The 20,076-nt window shown below is 40.3% G+C and overlaps 4 protein-coding genes across 4 annotated transcripts; all 4 read left to right on the top strand.

Moving 5' to 3' along the window:
• The first annotated feature begins 1,722 nt into the window (after positions 1-1,722).
• Positions 1,723-4,328, top strand: LOC138889992 (uncharacterized). The gene is made up of 4 exons (XM_070173341.1): positions 1,723-1,780; positions 1,928-2,567; positions 2,651-3,005; positions 3,381-4,328. The coding sequence occupies exons 1-4, from the start codon at positions 1,723-1,725 to the stop codon at positions 4,326-4,328; spliced, it is 2,001 nt and encodes a 666-aa protein (XP_070029442.1).
• A 7,136-nt stretch (positions 4,329-11,464) lies between these two features.
• LOC138889993 (uncharacterized) lies at positions 11,465-12,073 on the top strand. The gene has a single exon (XM_070173342.1). The coding sequence runs from the start codon at positions 11,465-11,467 to the stop codon at positions 12,071-12,073; it is 609 nt and encodes a 202-aa protein (XP_070029443.1).
• A 1,504-nt stretch (positions 12,074-13,577) lies between these two features.
• Positions 13,578-14,270, top strand: LOC138889994 (uncharacterized). Its single transcript, XM_070173344.1, has 2 exons — positions 13,578-13,754; positions 13,869-14,270. The coding sequence occupies exons 1-2, from the start codon at positions 13,578-13,580 to the stop codon at positions 14,268-14,270; spliced, it is 579 nt and encodes a 192-aa protein (XP_070029445.1).
• A 5-nt stretch (positions 14,271-14,275) lies between these two features.
• On the top strand, positions 14,276-15,090 carry LOC138889995 (uncharacterized). The gene is made up of 2 exons (XM_070173345.1): positions 14,276-14,514; positions 14,625-15,090. Exons 1-2 carry the CDS (start codon positions 14,276-14,278, stop codon positions 15,088-15,090), a joined length of 705 nt encoding a protein of 234 aa, XP_070029446.1.
• The last annotated feature ends 4,986 nt before the right edge of the window (positions 15,091-20,076 follow it).

Consider the following 20,076-nt stretch of genomic DNA (forward strand, 5'->3'; position numbering starts at 1 on the left):
AATACGATTCAGAGGAGAATGAAGTACCACTAGGAGCACAAGCTGATGAGGAACCAAATGAGAAGGACAAAAAAGAAGATGAGCAAAGTGTAAATGGAGAGCCCCATGCCAATGACAACAATACAACTGGTAATTTTTTAATAAAGGGAGGATCAGAAAATGTTGAGCACAACAATAATTATCAGATAGCAGAAGTCACAGAAATTGGAAACTATGAAGGAAGAGGCCCAGAGACAAATGATCCTGGAGGAACAGAAGATGCTAAACTTCAGAAATCACAAGAAGACCCACAAGGACACAACACAACAGAGAAGGAGAAACAACCAAAACAAAAAACAGAAATAGTAAATGTTACTATTACATTGGAGAAAAAGCAGTTGCAGCTGTTAAAAAGAGGAGAAGAGAAGGCCTTGGTCCCTAAAAAGAATGAATTTGGAGCTACATCAGGAGGGAAGGAAGACAATAAAGAAGGAGAAGAACCTGGTAGATCAGGATACGACATGGATCAAGAATCAACTACCCAACACCTTATGAATGCTGCAAGGCAAGGTGACTTATCACCTACGCAAGTGGAAAAGGCAAATCAGCAGCAAAAGGTAAGAAGAAGCAACAAAAAGATAATTTTGCAGCCCCAAAAGCTGGGGTGCACACAAGGAGAACGCTAACTAAATCCAACAATCAGTGATGAATGCTCTCATTTGGAATATAAGGTTAGTCAACACACAGCAGGCCTTTGAAAGGTTGACAAAAATGCATAGGCAAAATCACTATGAATTTGTAGGATTAATGGAGCCAAAGCAACAAGCAAAAAAACTGGAAAGGTACAGAAACAAGATAGGACTTGCACAGGCAATTTCAAATGTTTCAAACAAGATCTGGGCTTTCATAAATGAGGTATTTGAGGTAACTGTTATGTACAATATGGTGCAACAATTAACACTACGATTGTTTCATACTGAATCGCATGTGGAGTTTGTCCTAACATTGATATATGCTAAATGTGATGCAATTGAGAGGATAGAATTATGGGATTCATTATATGCAATGGCAAGGGATATGGATGCACCATGGCTTGTAGGAGGTGATTTCAATGTAATATGGGACGAAGAAGAGAAGTTTGGTGGGTTACCTGTGTCATTGAATGAAATTGATGATTTTCGACACTGCGTCAACACTTGCAATCTCTTCGACCTTGGATTTAAAGGTAGCATATTTACATAGTGGAATGGGAGAGCAGAGAAAGACTGTATATTCAAAAGGCTAGACAGATGTTTGGCCAATGTTGAGTTCCAACAAACATTTCCAGGAATAGAGGTGCAACATTTGTCAAAAACTGGTTCTGATCATAGTCCAATGTATCTGAAGTGTGATATTGAGACTCCACCAATAAAAAAGCCTTTTAAGTTCTTGAATTTTTGGGTGGAACATGCGACTTTTAAAGATGTGGTGAAAGAGAATTGGACAGCTGATTTCAGTGCAAATCCTTATATTCTTTTTAATCACAAGTTAAAAAAATTAAAGAAGGCCCTTTCATTGTGGAGTAAGGCTACATTTGGAGATATTTTCCAAAAGATAGCAAGCATGGAGGAGGTAGTGATGGTTCGTGAAGCAGAATTTGAAGCAAATCATACAGGGATGAACAAGGAAAGGCTATAAAAGGTTCAGGCAGAATTGATCAAATGTCTTGCACTAGAGGAGAAATATTGGCAACAAAAGGCAGGCATGACTTGGTTCAAGGAAGGGGATAAGAACACTAAGTTCTTCCACTCACAAGTGAGAGGTAGGAGGAAGAGACTTCAGCTTAACAGAATTCAAAATAGTGGAGGAACCTGGATTGAAGAAGAACAAGAAATTGCAGAAGAGGCTATCAAATTCTACGAGGAATAGTTCACAGAAGCAGCTACTCCTTCATCATTTGATATCGTAGAGCATGTTCCTAATCTGAGCAACACTGAGCAGAATGCAGAATTGATTAAGCATCCAACAAAAGAGGAGGTTAAAGTGGCAGTACTTGGACTTAATGGTGATAGTGCTGGGGGGCCAGATGGTATGACATGCAAATTCTATCATTCTTGTTGGGACATAATAGGGGATGACCTGTACGACATGGTGAGGGCTTTTTTCATTGGTCATGAGCTACCCAAGTGTGTAACATACACCAACCTAGTTCTGCTACCAAAGAAAAAAGAAGTTACCACCTTTTCTGATTTAAGACCAAGCCTCAGTAACTTTTCAAATAAGGTTATATCGAGGGTGGTACATGAAAGGCTAGTGAAATTTCTCCCAAGTCTGATATCGGAGGAACAATCAGGTTTTGTTAAGGGCAGGAATATAGCAGAAAACATCCTTCTAACTCAGGAGATAGTGACTGACATTAGGCTTAGAACTAAGGCTGGACCTAATGTCATCCTGAAGCTAGATATGACCAAAGCTTATGATAGATTATCTTGGCTATTCCTAACCAAGGTACTGAGAAAGATGGGATTCACAGAAAGGTTGATAGGGATTGTCTTTGGATTAGTCTCAAACAATTGGTATTCTATTCTAATCAATGGTCAAGCTCATGGGTTCTTTAAGTCCCAAGGGGAATAAAACAAGGTGATCCTGTATCTCTAACTTTGTTTATCTTGGTAGCAAAAACATTATCTAGGGGTCTCAATGCACTACATACTAACCTGTATTTTTGTGGATTTGGGATGCCAAAGTGGAGTCCAAAGATCAATCATTTGGCATATGCAGATGACATGATTATTTTCTCATCCTCAGATGAAACATCTCTGATGCTGATTATGCAAGTGATGAAGGCATATGAAGTTGCATCTGGGCAGCTTGTTAACAAGACCAAATCAGCTGTGTACCTGCATCATTTAATAGACATAGAAGTGGTCAGCAAGGTGGAAAGGATCACAGGCATTCATAGGAATGATTTTCCTATCATATATCTAGGTTGTCCTATATTTTATGCAAGGAGAAAGCTGGAATACTATCAGCCCCTAATTACTAAGGTAATGGACAAACTACAATCATGGCAGGGCAAGTTATTATCAGTAGGGGGCAGGGCAGTTCTCATATCCCATGTACTGCAAAGCATGCCAATGCATCTATTATCAGCTGTAAACCCTCCAAATTATGTGATAAATAGGTTGCACAAATTGCTCAATTTTTCTGGAGCAGCTCTGTAGGAGGAACTAGTAGGCATTAGGCTTCATGGAATACCTTATGCATGCTAGTTGAGGAAGGAGGAATAGGTTTCAGGTCACTGCATGATGTAGCAAAGGCATTATTCAGCAAGTTGTGGTGGAATTTTAGAATAAAATCAAGCCTATAGAGCTCTTTCGTATGTCAGAAATACTGTAAAAAATTGAATTCTGTAATGTCAGAAAAAGGGGTCTCACATTTGGAGAAAAATGTTGGAATGCAAAGATCTGATTGAACATCAAATCGTTTGGCAAACAAAAAGGGGATCCTCACTATTTTGGTTTGAAAACTGGACAGGTCTTGGGGCACTATATTTTTTAGTTCCTCGGGACTTTGGCATTGATGAAACTATACATAATGTATATGATGTTACCTTAGATGGTGAGTGGGATGTGGACAGGCTATTTGAACTGCTTCCTGAAGACTTAGCAGTACACATTCTGGAGAAAATCAAACCACCTTCACCTCAGCAGGTTCTTGACATGCCTTGTTGGATGCTGGAAACAAGAGGATATTTCAGTGTTAAGTCAGCATGGCATTATACGAGAAGAAGATACGAACCAAGAGCAGCTTATAGGATGATTTGGGTAAAGGGATTGCCTTTTAAAATAGCATTTTTCATGTGGAAAGTGTGGAAAGCAAAGTTACCTTTAGATGATTTCTTGAAAAGGGTAGGCTACTGCATGCCATCAAAATGTTGGTGTTGTGTACAGCCTGGCGAGGAATCTCTTCAACACTTGTTTTTTAGATCAGAAACTGCAAAGACAACTTGGAGGTATTTTCTATCGAGGGCAAGAATAGTTGTGGAGGAATTAACATTGCACCAAGCAATCACAAAATGTTGGACTGCAAATGTGTGCTTAAGGATCAAACCAGTAATGCAAGCACTCCCCTCATGTATATTCTGGGAACTCTGGAAAAGAAGAAATAGTATGAAGTATGGTGATGATGTGACAACTAGCAGGGTGATTTATCAAGTTTCATCAAATATGCAGGCATTGGTGAAAGTGAGAAAGCCTGGGATGGACATGGTACCTCACAAATGGCAAGATCTATTAGCTATGATGGAAAATTTCACTCCTAAACTTAAGGTTACCAAAGTCATGTGGGAATTTCCAAGTGCAGGATGACTAAAAGTTAATACGGATGGTGCATCGAGGGGAAATCCAGGCAGGAGCTCAATAGGTTTTTGTATAAGAAATGAAAATGGTGACATAGTCAAGTCAGTAGGGAAGGAGATTGAGGAGACAACAAACACAGTAGCTGAAGCGAAGGCCATGGTAGAAGCACTAAGGTTCTGCAGATTTCAACAATACTCTCATGTATGGCTTCAAACTGACTCAATGTTTTTAAAAAAGATAATGGATGGGATCTGGAAACCACCATGGATCATATCTAAGCAGGTAGAGGAAATGATGCAACTAATGAATGGAGGCAATTACACAGTTACTCATATTCATAGGGAGGGAAACAAGCTGGCAGATCACTTGGCTAATTATGCTTTAGATCATGGAGAAATAGACTGCCAACAATTCTGGCATCTAGATGCACAGGGAAGGAGGTTAGTTAATGAAGATAAGCTGCAATGTCCAAGTCTAAAGGAGAAGGTGGACAGGAGATAAGAAGCAAAAAGAAAAGGAAGAGCATTCAATCCACTGGGAGGACATTAAAGCATGTGCAAAAGGGTTTAAAGAAAAATGGGATAGATCGAGACTTCCATGTAGTGTTATGGAGAGCATGCGATTCTCCTTAAAATGGGAGCATGGAAAACATGATGGGCATGTCAAGTTCTGGACAGAAATAGATGCCAATTCGTTTGGAGTTTGCACCACCATGCTAGGGAATTTTTGGATTTGCAGGTTTATAATTGTTTAATGCTGGAAGATGAAGGGCACTCGAGAACTGGTCAAACGAGTGGAACAAACATCAGCATACGTGTTGGAAACATAAGACAAACCAACTGCTCGACAAAAGCTGGAAGCTCACGTTCTGAATGCTACCAACAAACGACTAAGCTAGAGAAGCTTACACACACAGGGGCTCAACAACCAGCGTGGTGGAAAACTCGTGTTTTCGAGGAAAAGCTGAGCAAACATTCACAACTTTTTATTTTGTTTATTGCACGCCAGTTTAATTGGAGCATATGCATGCCTGCATACTTGGGAAGCTACAGATTCAATACTAAAAATGATCTCTCGAAGCTATCAAAAGGCATAGAAGCGTGCATGAAGTTCCAAAAAGAAGAGGCGTTGGGTTTTCACATTCATATGTTCAAAGCATGCCTCACAACCTTTTATTTAAAGCATTCTTTTTGGGACCTCTTGCAACACATGCTGTTTGTTACAACTTCTGCTGGAGCTAGCTGTTCAACATTGCATCCCACGAGGAGTAGCTCCTTTAAATGCACGCATGCTTCATCATCGAAAGGGGTGAGCGTGACTTTTAAAGGAAGAAAGAAGGCATGAGCATGGGGATTACAACGCACGCCTGTAGTTTATTACAATGCACGATGCATCATGGGAAAATTAAGTACTGGGCTTCGTCTGTATTTTTAATACATTGCACGCAGCATCGTGGGCTTCACAGCTTTATCTTTCTTTATTCCAAGCGTGTCATTTGGAACCATATGCACGCATGATGAAAAGTACTACATACATCCTCAAATTAACGAGAGTTCTGGAGCAAAACAATAGGCAGAACCACTTTATCTTGGGACTTTAAAGGGACTAAGTAACGAAAGCAGAGATGAAATGGACAATATTGGAAATGCCAAGGCAGGCATGGATGAAAATGGTTGAGCTTGCTGGGCAAAACACATACATGCATGGGGGACATAATCCATGGTGACATTGGAATGAATAAACGCAGGCACAACATGCTGCAGCATGTGAGAGCTATTGGGTCGCTAACATTTGCACCTAGGAGCAAAAGGCAGTGAAGCGTGCATGCCATTACCAAGAAATATAATCCACATGGAGCTTTTTGGGAATCAAAAATACAACTTTGGGTGGATTTTTATGTACACTTAAAGTATGAACCAGGGCTGTGGACACTACATTTTCAAATCAGCAGGAGTGCACGCGCAAAAGAAATAAATAAAAATAGCTGGACAATGCAAAGGGACAACGAGTATAAAGGAGGAGTCAGCAGGACTGAGTTTGTATGTGTCGTGATAATGCACAGCAGCAGCAGCAGGTACTATAGGCAAGTAAAAACAAGGCTATATGAGGAGTTGGGATTGAGACATAGAATGGAGGTTAACAATTCATTTATACAAGAATCTTTCCACTTCAGTTTTGCAAAAGGCCAACAGGATTATCAAGTATGAATGGTAAGAAACAAATGCAAGGATAACATGCAGATTTTCAAACGATAAACACGCAAGAAATGGGCTTGCAAAAGAGCACTGACAGCAGGGTATTGATGCAAATCTGGGCAGTTATTACCTATGCAGATGACTACGAAAGCAGGAAGTTTATAATGGAGATCAAGTTCGAAGACAGGAACATTACTGTAATCATGTCGTGTCACTTATTACGACCTCTATGGGTGGTATTAACACTATGTGCTCATTCACTTGAGGAAGGAAAGGTGACATGCACAAGCATGATAGAGCAAATATGGAGAAAATACAGATACAAGAACTATACTTGGATATGGAGCTGGGAGCAGCAGCAAGAGCAATCAAAGCATGACAAGAACATTGGCTTTATTAGTTTTTTCATGACTAGTGTAGCTAGTAATCATCGTGTGATATCAGTGTTGGATCTACTACTCAATATTGATAATAAGGTTAATGTAATTTTCAAGTTTTATCACTCTCATAGATTAAGACAACCTGACAATGTAATTTGTTTTTAATTTTCTTTATATTAATAAAACTTAGCTCTAGGCGATTTCCTAGAGGATTGCCAAAAAAAAAATCCCTAACTGCGTCTTTTCCAACATAGGGTCCCACTCCCTACTTGATGCCGACATAACCGGATGACTTTTCCAACATAGGGTCCCAATCCCTAGTTGATGCCGGCTTAACCGGATGACTTTTCCAACATAGGGTCCTACTCCCTAGTTGATGCCGGCATAACCCGATGACTTTTCCAACATAGGGTTCCACTCCCTTGTTGATGCCGGCATAACCCGATGCCTTTTCCAACATAGGGTCCCACTCCCAAGTTGACGCTGACATGACCCGATGACTTTTCCAATATAGGGTCACCACTCCCTAGTTGATGATTTTCCAACTATAGGGTCTCCAATCCCTAGTTGAATTCATTTTAGATATAAGGTCTCCAATCTCTAATCTCTTTTTCCCAATGATACACAATCTTGACTTTTATTGCTTTCAATAATGAAGTAGTATAGAGTTTGATTACAAATAACTCACGAAATTTTCCTAGTGAAAACCGGGGCAGAAAAATTCTATTCGTTTATTTGTTTTGGTGTTTGAGCAGGTTATACCTTGAGACACAGGGTTCGACACAACAAAAAAAAGAAGTCTCAATCCATAATAAAAGAAAAAAAGAAGAAAAGAAAAAGAAGTGAACTCAAAGTACAGAAGCAGAGAAAAGATGTAAACTGCTCAAGACATGATTGAAGTCACAAGTTTTGCATGTACAGCCTTGATCCGAAAAGCTGGAGAAGAATCAACTAGCACCTGCAGCTAGCAAACATCAAGATTCAGATCAGAGTCCGCATGAAGAACCAGCCAAGACTCAAGATCAAGCTTCAAAAGACTCATAGATAGGAATTTTGTAACTCATAGGCTTAGTTAGTATTTTTTATTTTGATTTTGATGTAATAACAACACCACGGACCGGAGCCTCGACGGAACCTCATTCGACTCTACAACTCATTATTCCATCATTCTCCTAGAACTACACTAACCTGATTCTTTTAGAGCCAAGGATATGTAGACAACCTCCGAAGCAAGGTTCGGTCAGACTTTTTCAAAAAAAATATTTCCCATGGTGTATCCAACGAGAAAAAATTGTTCAGAATTGCTCATTATATCTTTGCCCGAAAACTTTTCATGTTTTCGAGCGAAAAGGGGCAGCTGTGAGCACCTAATATTTATCTCATATGGAAATTACTCCTAAAAATAATCAAAAAAAAGAATTTTAGTAAATAAATAGCCTAGCTACACAAAAATGGAATTTAAATTAAAATTTGAGTTAGAGTGACCAATATTGCAAAAATTAAAGAATGCAGAAGAAAAGGCTATGACTTCACATTTCTGGACTAGTCCAAGACTAACCCAATTACCCCACAAGCCCATCCCTTTAAAAGGCCCAGAATTCCAGGCCCAACCGGATTCCCCCACATTAAAACAACCCTAAATCCTTTCTCTACAAAAACACACATTAGAGATCAGAAGACCTAATGAGACTCCCACCCTTATGAGAAAACAACCGCATCTTTCAAATCCAAAAAAGGAGCAACACACAAAAATACACAATAAGAAAGGACTCTCACCTCTCTGACATAAACACACACTCACAAAACGCACAAAAGGAGAGAAAAAGAAGGGGGAAACAAGGGTTCTAGACACGATTTTGGATAGAAATTGATATAAGAAAGTTCTGGGGTTTTGAGCGCTTCCTTCTCAGTTTTCTTTGGTATTTCAAAAATCAAAAGATACAACCAAAAAAAATTTAATCTTTCTGTATATACTTTTCAATTGTAGTTTTGATTTAAGATGAAATTTAGTTGAAATTCAATTTTTGTTCACCGTCACTGCCCGAGGTTCGGTGTTCGTGGTTCTGTTCAAATTCGATTACTATTCAAGTTCTTGTTGCTCTGTTGTTGATTCATATTTCATTCCTGAATTCTCTTATAGTCGCACTATTTAACAGAATACATTACAAAAAAAACTTCAAGTTCTTCCCTTTTCTCTTTTACTATGTCATGTTAGTGTTGATTTGAATACGATAAGAGTCGTGGTTAATCTGATGGGTGTTTAATGTTTCGATGAACAATTGCTGCTCGGATCTGTTTGGATTTAAGTTAAATGATTAGAGTTTGGTTGATTTCATTTTTGATAATTAAGCTCAAGTGACTGATTCTTTGCTTGCATTTCCGGGAGTTTTGTTCATTTTCTTGAAGTTGAATATCTGCTCATTTACTGTCAATTAAGTTTAGTGGATTAGGTGATCATATGAAAATTAGAATATTGATATGTTAGAATGCTTTAAAATTCATCAAATTGAAGCATGGTGGAGTTTCCTTTACAAATGCTTAGTTACCTCAGGTTTATTGTATGTTTATCAGCTCAAACTTGGTCCTAAAGACAATTGAAATATCAGCATGCATGTTGAATACGAGATAGCGTGTAAAACTTTGTTTAGATAATGGATGTTTTGAAGTTCAAGAATGATTGTAAGTCATTAGGATGGTTATTTGTTTAATATTGAATTGATGCTTACATCGTTGATTTGTGTAATAAGAATGACCACTTTTGGCGTTAAGATTGGCTCAAAATGCCACAAGTTGAAATGATTAGAATAAAATCTCAAAATTATCCTAGAATATTAACTTATGAATAATCGTAGTTTGCTTTAAGCGCGTTTAAATAAATTATTGTGACTATGGGTACGGTTCCCGTGGCATATTCATGATACATAATTCCCAATTCGAGTGTGCATTTCATATGACTCGACCATAACTTCAAACAATAATAAAAATAAATATGTTGAAGATCATGGGAACGGTTTCTGTGACGCGATTCACAATATATACAAAATAAACGAGTGCGCGACAATCGCGACTAGTTCAAACAAGCTCCATAAATAAATAAAAGCGATTATAAAATTAAAAATACACAATAGGTTTAAAACATGTAATTAATCAGATAATTAGGTTAATTATTAATAGTTGAGCGACCGTGCTAAAAATCACGGAACTCGGGAGTGCCTCACACCTTCTCCCGGGTTAACAAAATTCCTTACCCGGTCTTCTGTGTTCATAGACCATAAATAAGAGTTAATTTCCTTGATTTGGGATTTAAAATAAACTGGTAAATGGGGACACCATAAATATCCCAAGTGGTAACTCTGAATTAAATTAAATAATTTCATTTTGATTAATGTCACTTTAATTGAAAAAACTCCCTATACCCCTTCGGGTAAAAAGAAGGTATGACAGCTGACACTTCCTTAGCCTGGCAGAGTCGGGCGAATGTTCCTCAGAGGGATCCTCATGTCATAAATCTTCACAAGGAACTTCAGGACCACGGACAAGCCATAGATAAGTGGACAATAACGGTGAACCAGTTAGCTAAAGCACAGCTTTAGCAGATTCAACGACCAAAGCAAGTAAACGCAATGGAGGGAGTTAATCTGTTGGTGAACAAGAGAAGACAGTCTGGTCAACAAATGCAAAGCAATCAAGATCAATTTGAGAAAAGTGAAGAGGTTTTGTATGCCAACAACTATCAAGGACAACAAGGTAATGCTCTAAATCAACAATGGAGATCGTAAGGGAATAATCAGAATTGGGGAAACCAAGACTAAAGAAATTAGAACAACAACAACAACAACTCCACCAACTGGGGGAACAACAACCAGAATTGGGGTAACAACAAGAATTTGGGTGGCAACAACAACCAAGGAGGTTGGAATAACGGGAATCAAGGTAATTGGGGGTCGGGTTTTCAAAGGCCCCCAATGTTTCAACAACCAAACAATCCACCTCCATTTCTGTTCCAAGGTCCTAGCTCGTCTAACAATGAGATGAGGCGGACTGAGTTAATGTTTGAACAAATGATGAAGAAGAACGCCAGATCCGATGCATAATTGGCATCCCATAATACCTCTATCTGCAATCTAGAGGTCCAACTTGGTCAGATTTCGCAAGCTTTAAACACTCTCCCTAAGGGGGAACTACGTAGTGACACGGTAGTAAACCCGAAGGGCGGGAACAATATCGGCCATGCAATGGCGGTGACCACAAAGAGCGGTAGAGGTGGTGAAGCAAGTACCTCTAAGCAAAAGGAAGTTGTGGGTGATGATGTTGAAGTGCAAAATGAAGATGATCCTATAGTTGTTGAACAAATGAGTGAAGAGAATGTGAATGGTGAGGTGAGAATTAATATTCATGACAATGAGGAGGAGACTCAAAATGACGTGAACTCGTCTAGGGAACACGTGATAGACATGCCGGAAATGGTAATGCCTAAAGCAAAGGCTCCCTTGCCAAGGCCTCCTCTACCTTACCCTCAAAGGCTTGCAAAGCAGAAGAACGAAAACCAGTTCAAGAAGTTTATGAGATGATGGAAAGTTTGTCGATCAATGTGCCCTTGGTGGAATCTCTCAAGCAAATGCCGGGATATGCCAAGTTTATGAAATACTTGGTAACTAAAAAGAGATCTATGGATTGCGAGACCATCACAATGACTCATCAAGTGAGTGCCATTGTGCATTCGATGGCTCAAAAACTTGAAGATCCCAGCGCATTTACCATTCCATGTACCATTGGGAGTGAAGATTTTGCAAAGGCCTTGTGTGATTTGGGAGAAAGTATAAATTTGATACCTTACTCCATATTCAAAACTTTGGGTATTGATCAACCAAGAGCTACTTCAATGAGATTGCAAATGGCTGATAGAACAATGAAGAGGTCGCTTGGTATTATTGATGATGTTCTTGTCCGCGTTGACAAGTTTATTTTGCTTGCTGATTTTGTGATTCTGGACTGCGAAGTCGACTATGAGGTGCCTATAATATTGGGAAGGCCTTTCCTTGCAATATTGAAGACATTAGTTGATGTGGAAGCAGGGGAACTCACCTTCCGGATGGGTGACAAAAAAGTTGTCTTCCATGTGTGCAAATCAATGAGCCAGTCGAATAGTACTGAGGTGTTCTCTTTGTGGATCTGGTGATGGAGGTGATAGTTGATGAAACGAGTGCCATGATCAATGTGGAGGATCCTTTGGAAGCTATATTGTTGAACCATGATGTGACCGAGGATGAAGGCTTGGTAGAGTATGTCAATGCCTTTCAAGGAATGGGTTCTTACTCCTATGAGCCCCATAAACTTTCCTTGGATCTTAAGAACAGAAAGAATCTACCAAAAAAGCCCTCAATTGAGGAACCTCCCGTATTGGAGTTGAAGCCTTTGCCTTTACACCTCAGGTATGAATTATTGGGCCCTTGTTCAACTTTACCTGTTATTCTTTCTTCTTGCCTTACTAACGTGCAAATAGATTCTACCATTGAGGTGCTTCAAAGAAGGAAGAGGGCAATTGGATGGACTCTAGCGGATATTTGGGGGATAAGCCTCGCCTTTTGCATACACAAGTTTATACTTGAGGATGATGCCAAACCCTCCGTGGAACATCAAAGGAGGTTGAATGAGTCTATGTAAGAGGTCATCAAGAAGGAGGTTATCAAGTGGCTAGATGCAGGGTTTGTGTACCCCATCTCGGATAGTTCATGGACTTCACCGATACAATGTGTGCCGAAAAAGGGGGTATGATTGTGGTCGCAAATGAGCAAAATGAGTTGATCCCTACTAGGACTGTCACCGGATGGAGGGTGTGCATGGACTATCAAAAGATGAACAAAGTGACCCGCAAAGATCATTTCCCATTGCCCTTTCTTGACCAAATACTGGATAGACTTCTGGGCATTCTTACTATTGCTTTTTTGTCAAGCTACAACTAGACTATGATTGCACCAGAGGACCAGGACAACACCACCTTCACATGTCTATATGGTACCTTTGCATTTTTCCGGATGCCATTTGGTTTGTGTAATGCACCGGCTACCTTTCAGCGGTGTGTGATGACTATATTTACTGACATGGTGGAGGACTTCTTGGAAGTGTTCATGGATGATTTTAGTGTTGTGGGTGACTCTTTTGAAGAATGTTTGGGAAATCTTGACAAAGTGTTGGCCCGATGTGAGGAGATAAATATAGTGTTTAATTGGTAAAAGTGCCACTTTATGGTGTAGGAGGGCATTGTCCTCGGCCATAAGATCTCAAAGAACGGTATCAAAGTGGACAAAGCGAAGATTGAAGTAATTTTACAACTCCCTCCTCCTACTTCCGTCAAAGGAGTGAGGAGCTTTCTTAGGCATGCGGGGTTCTACCGAAGGTTCATCAAGGACTTCTTCAAGTAGTGAATCCTTTTTGCAAATTATTGGAGAAGGATGAAAAGTTTATGTTTAATGATGAATGCATGAAAGCTTTTGAGCTTCTCAAGTATAGATCGACGACCACTCCTATCATCAACTCACCCAATTGGAGCTTTCCTTTTGAGCTCATGTGTGATGCTAGTGAACAAGATGTTTCATCTGGTGTACTATGCAAGCAAAACTATGAATGATGCTCAGGTTAATTACACGGTGACAGAGAAATAGTTGCTGGCAATTGTATTTGCAATGGAGAAGTTTAGGCCTTATCTCATGGGTGCCAAAGTGATTGTTCATTCTGATCATGCGACACTCCGTTACTCGTTGACCAAAAAGTACTCTAAAGCGAGATTGATAAGATGGGTTTTGTTGCTTCAAGAATTTGACCTAGAGATTGTTGATCGGAAAGGAAGTGAAAACCAATTGGCAGACCACTTGTCCCTCTTAGAAGAGGAGGGGAGACCCAAATATGGTCTCGAAATTAATGATGCATTCCCGGATGAACAACTCCTCTTAGTTTCTTTGAATAGTATGCCTTAGTTCGCCGATGTGGCCAATTTTCTTGTGAGCGACATTGTTTCGAGTGAACTCTCTTCTAACAAAAGGAAGAAGCTTAAACGGGACAACTTGGATTATTACTGGGAAGAACTTTATCTCTTCAAGATTTGTAATGATGGTGTGATCCGAAGATATGTTCCAGAAGAGGAGCAAATGAGTATTCTTGATGCTTGCCATTCCTCGCCCTACGGTGGTCATCATGGTAGGGCGAGTACTGCTTCAAAGGTTCTTAGCTATAGTTTTTATTGGCCTACTCTATATAAAGATTATGGTGAGCTTGTCAAGAGATTTGATGAGTGTCAGAGAGCTGGTGGAATTTCCAAGAAGGATGAAATGCCTCTCACCACTATTTTGAGGTTGACATTTTTGACGTGTGGGGCATAGACTTCATGGGGCTTTTTGTGTGTTCGTGTGGCAACACTTATATTCTGGTGGCCATTTATTATGTTTCCAAGTGGGTTAAGGCCGTGGCTTTGCCCAACAATGAATCCCGGAGTGTGGTGGCATTTCTTAAGAAAATATCTTCACACTGTTTGGCACCCCTGGGGCAATCATCAGTGATGGGGGTTCTCATTTCTGCAATAGGGCATTTGACTCTTTGCTTGCAAAGTATGGTGTCAATCACAAGGTATCAACCCCTTATCATCCTCAGGCTAATGGACAAGTTGAGGTCTCCAACAGGGAGATAAAAAGCATATTGTCAAAAACTTTCAATGCAAATAGAATTGACTAGTCAAGGAAACTGGATGATGTTCTGTGGGCTTACAAGACTGCTTATAAGACTCCAATTGTTATGTCTCTGTACCGGTTGGTATTTGGGAAGGCGTGTCATCTTCCGGTTGAATTAGAGCACAAGACCATGTGGGCACTGAGGAGGTTAAATCTTGAGTGGGATGTTGCAGCAAATCTCCGGGTAGAGCAACTCAATGAACTTGATGAGTTTAGATTTTATGCCTATTCCAGCTCGTCCTTGTATAAAGATAAGATGAAGTACTTACATGACAAATATGCATGGAGCAAGGAATTCAAGGAGGGTGACTTGGTTCTCTTATTCAACTCTCGGTTACGGCTGTTTCCGGAAAAGCTCAAGTCAAAATGGAGTGGCCCTTTTGAAGTGGTACATGTGACTCCATTTGGTGCTCTTGATTTGAAGAATAAAAATGGTGAAGTTTTTAGAGTTAATATGCACAGATTCAAACACTAACTGGGAAAATTTGATGACAACAACGTGGTGGCCTTGATCAACTTCAAATGATGATGGTAACATGCGTCGTGCCGCGATATTAAATCAGGCGCTTCTTGGGAGGCAACCCAGGTGTTTTTTCTTCTTTTTGATTTTCTTCTTAGTGTAGGATTTGTTTTGGACTAACTGGTTGTGAGATGTATGTAGGAATGTTTGATGCAGTGCATGACAATACTGGAAAAATTTAATTATGTATGTAATTGGACCATTGACTGCGCTCAAAATTTCGCGGTCAGCGGAAGCGTAATTTGGTAGTGGACGCAGATTTGAAAAGTCCAAAATGAGACATCTCTGAAGTTTCATCCGCGTCCGCTGTGGCTTTTTCGCAGTCAGCGGACTTGTTCCGCGACCGCGCCCACTTTTCCACTCTCAACGGAAGTGTTAAACAGGCATCTCGCCAGAACAGGTAAAAGTGCGGATCGCGGTGGAATTCCACGGCCGTGCTAGGTTAGCTCTGTGGGTCCCAGTCTTTTTAGTATAAATAGAAGGTTAGGGAGCCTTTTACCCTTTTCTCAATTTTCATTCTCAAAAGAAAAGCTACTGTTCATCATCTTCTCCTACTTTGAGCCCAAATCTGCATAACAATTCTTAAAGTCAATTTCCAACATACATCCAACTACTGGTATGCTCAAATCAACATCGTTTTTCAATTTGTACATATCTTTTCTTTTAGTGTTAGCTTCTTCCTCTTTTCTTTTAGTTTCAACTAGGGTTAAGTAATAACTAATTAGTTGTTGCTAAAATGCATGATGATACTTGTTGGGCATGCCTAGTAGGGATTGGTAATGTTCATAATACTTGTTAATGGCTGAAAAATTGAAACACTATGTTGTCGGGTTAATTTTTGAATTTCGCGGTTGCGGATGTAATTCCACGGCCAGCATTCTTGTGAAGTCCTCAGGTAAAAATTGGGTTGAATTTCTTGGTCAGCGGTTGAAATTCTATTGACAGTGGCCTTCTTTACGTGGTCATGATTCCTTTTACGCGGACAGTGGAATTAAAGTTCAGAGAAGTGTCAAATTGGGTCTGCGACCGCGTTTGTTTTTCTGCGGATAGCGGTTCAAGTTTCGCGGTCGTGCCCAAAATTTCGCTCTCAGCGAACCTCAGATTCAGATGTTAGGTAGTCTAATCCCAAGTCATCCACGACCCCGGTCCTTTTTCCGCAGTCAGTGGTACCCATTCCGTGGCTGTGGCCTTTTTTCCGCTATCTGCGATACCCATTCCACGGCCGCCCTCCCTTTTCTGCTGTCAGCGGACCTATGCTGTGATACACTATCAACTTTTCATCTATTTTTCTGTGCTGATTTTTTTAACACCAATACTAATGATCTTTCACTGATTTTCTCTACAGACAATGGTACAATCTAGAGGTGCCGTTGATGCACAAAAAGGGAGGGATAGGGAAGTTGCGAAAAACAAACAAAGTTGTAGACAGAGCCGCATCCCATTCTGAGGGGAGTGATATATCCCTTCCCGGGAAGCTTCAGAAGGGAGTCCAGTGCCAACCCATATTCCCACAAACTTCCAGAGGAGATTTCAGTTGAGAGTTGAGCCTACACCCCCAGCTTCCGCGACTTCTCCTACTTTTTCTAAGTTATCTGATGGCTTAGAGGCAAGTAGTGAGTCTTCAGCATCAACCTCTCCTATAGCTTCTCTACCTAGACAGGACCCGATTGATAAGATGCTAAGATACCGAATGACGGGAGGGGTGGTGACATCCAACCAGATGTGTTGGAGAGAACGAGGATCCCGGTGGTGCGGCAAAAAATATTTGTCAGTGAGAAAGCCTACCACAAATTTCGGGAGTGGTGGCCTTAGAGGTCACTCACACATAAGAGGAACTTCATAGAAATGGATATTCTACCCTACAACCCCAATGTGAAGAGGCAATTCGATGGAAGAGTGGGGTGGAAATTCTTCACAAGCAAGCTGTCGGATGCCAATGAATATTTGGTCAAGGAGTTTTACGCTAATGTCGCCCACATCAAAAAGGGCACATTTTTTACCAAAGTCCGGAACAAGAAGATCAAATTTTATGGAAAGACTCTGAAAGATTATGCTGGATTCAATGACGAGGATGAATCCTTGTATTTGGGGAAGGTGGCCATGGATGAGTTAGCCCGCCCATGGCTGGCATTAGTTGTTGCTCTCCCGGGGACTACTCCAGCTTGGCTGACACCTGGGGTCCCAATCTATAGGAACACATTAAGCTTTGAGGTGAAGGGTTGGGAGACGTTCGTGTGCAGCCGGTTAGACCCCACTACTCATGATAGTGATATGCCCGTCTCCCGGGCTATTATAGTGGGAGTCATCATGGTGGGGTACCCGATCAACATCGGAAACATTATGTCCAGGGTGATCACTAGAGTGGTCAAAAAGAATGAAAGCTCATACCCTTTCCCGATACTATGTACTTGGAGGATCAGAAAGTCGAGGGAATGGACTTTGATACGAAGGTGAAGCTGAAGAGACTATTCTCCTGGTACAGCCTGCAGGGTTCAGATAACCCCAAGTCCAAGGGAAAAGCCTCCACTTCTATTGGCCAGTCTGAAGAGCCAGGAGTGGTGGCCACTAGTTTCGAGCTTCCTATTGCCATACCACAGCCTCCTTCTGGACCATCTACTTCCATGCCTACTTCGGTGCCCTCTTTATCAGCATACCCTCTGACTGTATTGAGGGTTAACCGGACACTTTCCAACATCAACAACTGGATGCAGGCAGCTACATCTAAGCTGTCTGTCATATCCAACATAGTGGCAGCTCAGTCAGTTCCAACTCAGCCTCTGGTGCCCACTTCAGTAGAGGAATCTCTAAAGAAGCTTCTGGACAACCAGAAGAAGCTCCTAGACAACCAGAAGCTCATCATGGATGCTTTGGAGGCACAGGTAAAGGCAATCACAGACCTGAGTAAGCAAACAAAGAAAATGAAGAAAACTTGGGCTTCCAAGAATTCGGTAAAGCTGTTGAGGAAGGAGGTGGAAAAGATTAGTTCAGCTGGGACATCCCATTGGAGCTACTATTGGAGGACCCAGCTCTAGCAGCTTAGGCAGCACAGGTACCAGAGCAGGAGGCTGATAGAGAGCCTATGAGGAGAAGGGTGATTTTCCAGACTGATGACTTAGAGATACAACTGGAGGACCCCGAGGCAGGTGACCCAGGGACCCAGCCACAGGTCCCAACCAGTGACCCCACTAATGTGCAGGACCCCATGCAGACAGAGGAACCATAGAAAGTTTTCTTTATTCTCTAAACCCTCTTTGATCTTTTATTTGCTTTTAGCATTGAGGACAATGCTAGTTTTTATTTGGGAGGAGGGGTGTCCTATTTTGATTGATTTGATACAGGAATGTAATTATGATGTTTTTTTCGTTATTGTTATTTTTCACTTTTGGTATTTATATAACTTTACCATTTATTTTTCACTTCTCGTTATTTTTCAATTTTGGTATGTATATAAAGTTACCTTTCCATGTATATATTCATTCGCCTTTTATGTATATTCGTCTCATTCCCCTATTGTACATATTCAATTTACTTTCCGTATTCTACTTTATAACTTCTTTTGCAATTTTTTCTTAATAGCATAGTTTTTTATTTCATTTAGTAGTTTTTCAATTTGTAGCTTCTTACTTTTTTCAAGTTTTCATGATCAATAAGCCTTTGGTTTTCTTAATAACATGGTTCTTTCCAAATGTGGAATTTGTTTGAACCGGATGGCTCTTCCCGATGATGGATGACATGACAACCTTCTTAAGGGTTTGAGTCCGTTTTCTTTACGTTTTTTTGTGTAAATAGTGGTAATAAATAAAAGTATCTCAGGCAAAGCTTCACTTGAGCCTAGCACACTTACCTTTGACCTTATGGTTAGAAACAAATTGATGTGCAAAGGATGGTGATAGTTGTGACCTTTAGACTCTTGTGTTGACTTAACAATCATCGAGTGGTTTTTACGAACCATTTGTATTACTCAATCTTAGCTAAAGTTGTTGTGGGCCCTCGAATCTGTTCTCTTTAGCAATCCAATAGCTTGTGTGGTGAGGTTTGATTTGCATGTCCAAGTCTCGTGCCAATAAGTCTTTAACTTGCCCTGAATGATTGTCTAGGCGAAATTCTAAGTGTAGCTCGACTTAAGAAATGATTATAGGCTCTCCGTGATCGAAACTAAAAACTTGAAAGTATCCATAGCCTACCAAATATAATATCCCTAGTCAACCCCGTTGAGCCATAGCCCTTGTTCTTTCAATAACCATGATACAAGCTTTTATCCGTTCTAAAATGACCCTCTCTTGGCACCCAATGTTTTCTTAGCACAATTAGCGAAATCATAAGTTTGGGGCGAGAGACGAGGAATGCAAAAGTGATAAAAGGTACAAAATGAAGAAAAGGGAAGGCAAAAAGAAAAAGAAAGAAAAGCCAAAAAGTCAAAAAGAAAGTGAGAAATGTAGAAAAAAGAAGGGATTCAATAAAAGCAATGATGAAAGGCTTGAAATGATTATAAAGGAGAAAAATGATTGTCATGAATAAGAAAGAGTGACCGTGTGTCTCCCTAGTCTCCTAAAGAAGAGAAAAATGACTCAAAGAGTCAAGAAAGTGTGAGCCGAAACGAGAAAATAAAGTGCTTAACGAAAGATGAAACTCATAGACCAATATATCCTACCTTGAACCATAAGCCTTCATTACGGTCCCGCAAAATTTCTATATGATTTCGGGTTGAGTGAGCTTACATTAGTGGTGATTCACATAAGAGGCAAGCTTATGGTACTTAGAGCCGACTTGTGACCTTCCTTTGAGAGAGATGAGTTTATTTTTCCTCAATCCTTGTTCTGAGTTCTATAATATAAAGTGAGATTTGCGTATGGAGAATAGAGGAGAAAGAGTTTGGGTTCCACAGCAACCTACATAGTAGAGAGAGCTTCCTTGATGGGTTAAGTCAACTCTTAATGCTCT

Source organism: Nicotiana sylvestris, chromosome 4, assembly GCF_000393655.2.
Source record: "Nicotiana sylvestris chromosome 4, ASM39365v2, whole genome shotgun sequence".
Taxonomy (NCBI): Eukaryota; Viridiplantae; Streptophyta; class Magnoliopsida; order Solanales; family Solanaceae; genus Nicotiana; species Nicotiana sylvestris.

Coding starts and splice junctions, on each gene's coding strand:
- LOC138889992 (XM_070173341.1), top strand. CDS start 1,723: ATGACTTGGTTCAAGGAAGGGGATAAGAACACTAAGTTCTTCCACTCA. Junction 2,568..2,650: donor ATCAATGGTCAAGCTCATGG/GTTCTTTAAGTC, acceptor AACATTATCTAG/GGGTCTCAATGCACTACATA. Junction 3,006..3,380: donor ATCAGCCCCTAATTACTAAG/GTAATGGACAAA, acceptor CTGTAATGTCAG/AAAAAGGGGTCTCACATTTG.
- LOC138889993 (XM_070173342.1), top strand. CDS start 11,465: ATGGAAAGTTTGTCGATCAATGTGCCCTTGGTGGAATCTCTCAAGCAA.
- LOC138889994 (XM_070173344.1), top strand. CDS start 13,578: ATGGAGAAGTTTAGGCCTTATCTCATGGGTGCCAAAGTGATTGTTCAT. Junction 13,755..13,868: donor AAGGAAGTGAAAACCAATTG/GCAGACCACTTG, acceptor AGTATGCCTTAG/TTCGCCGATGTGGCCAATTT.
- LOC138889995 (XM_070173345.1), top strand. CDS start 14,276: ATGGGGCTTTTTGTGTGTTCGTGTGGCAACACTTATATTCTGGTGGCC. Junction 14,515..14,624: donor AGTATGGTGTCAATCACAAG/GTATCAACCCCT, acceptor TGACTAGTCAAG/GAAACTGGATGATGTTCTGT.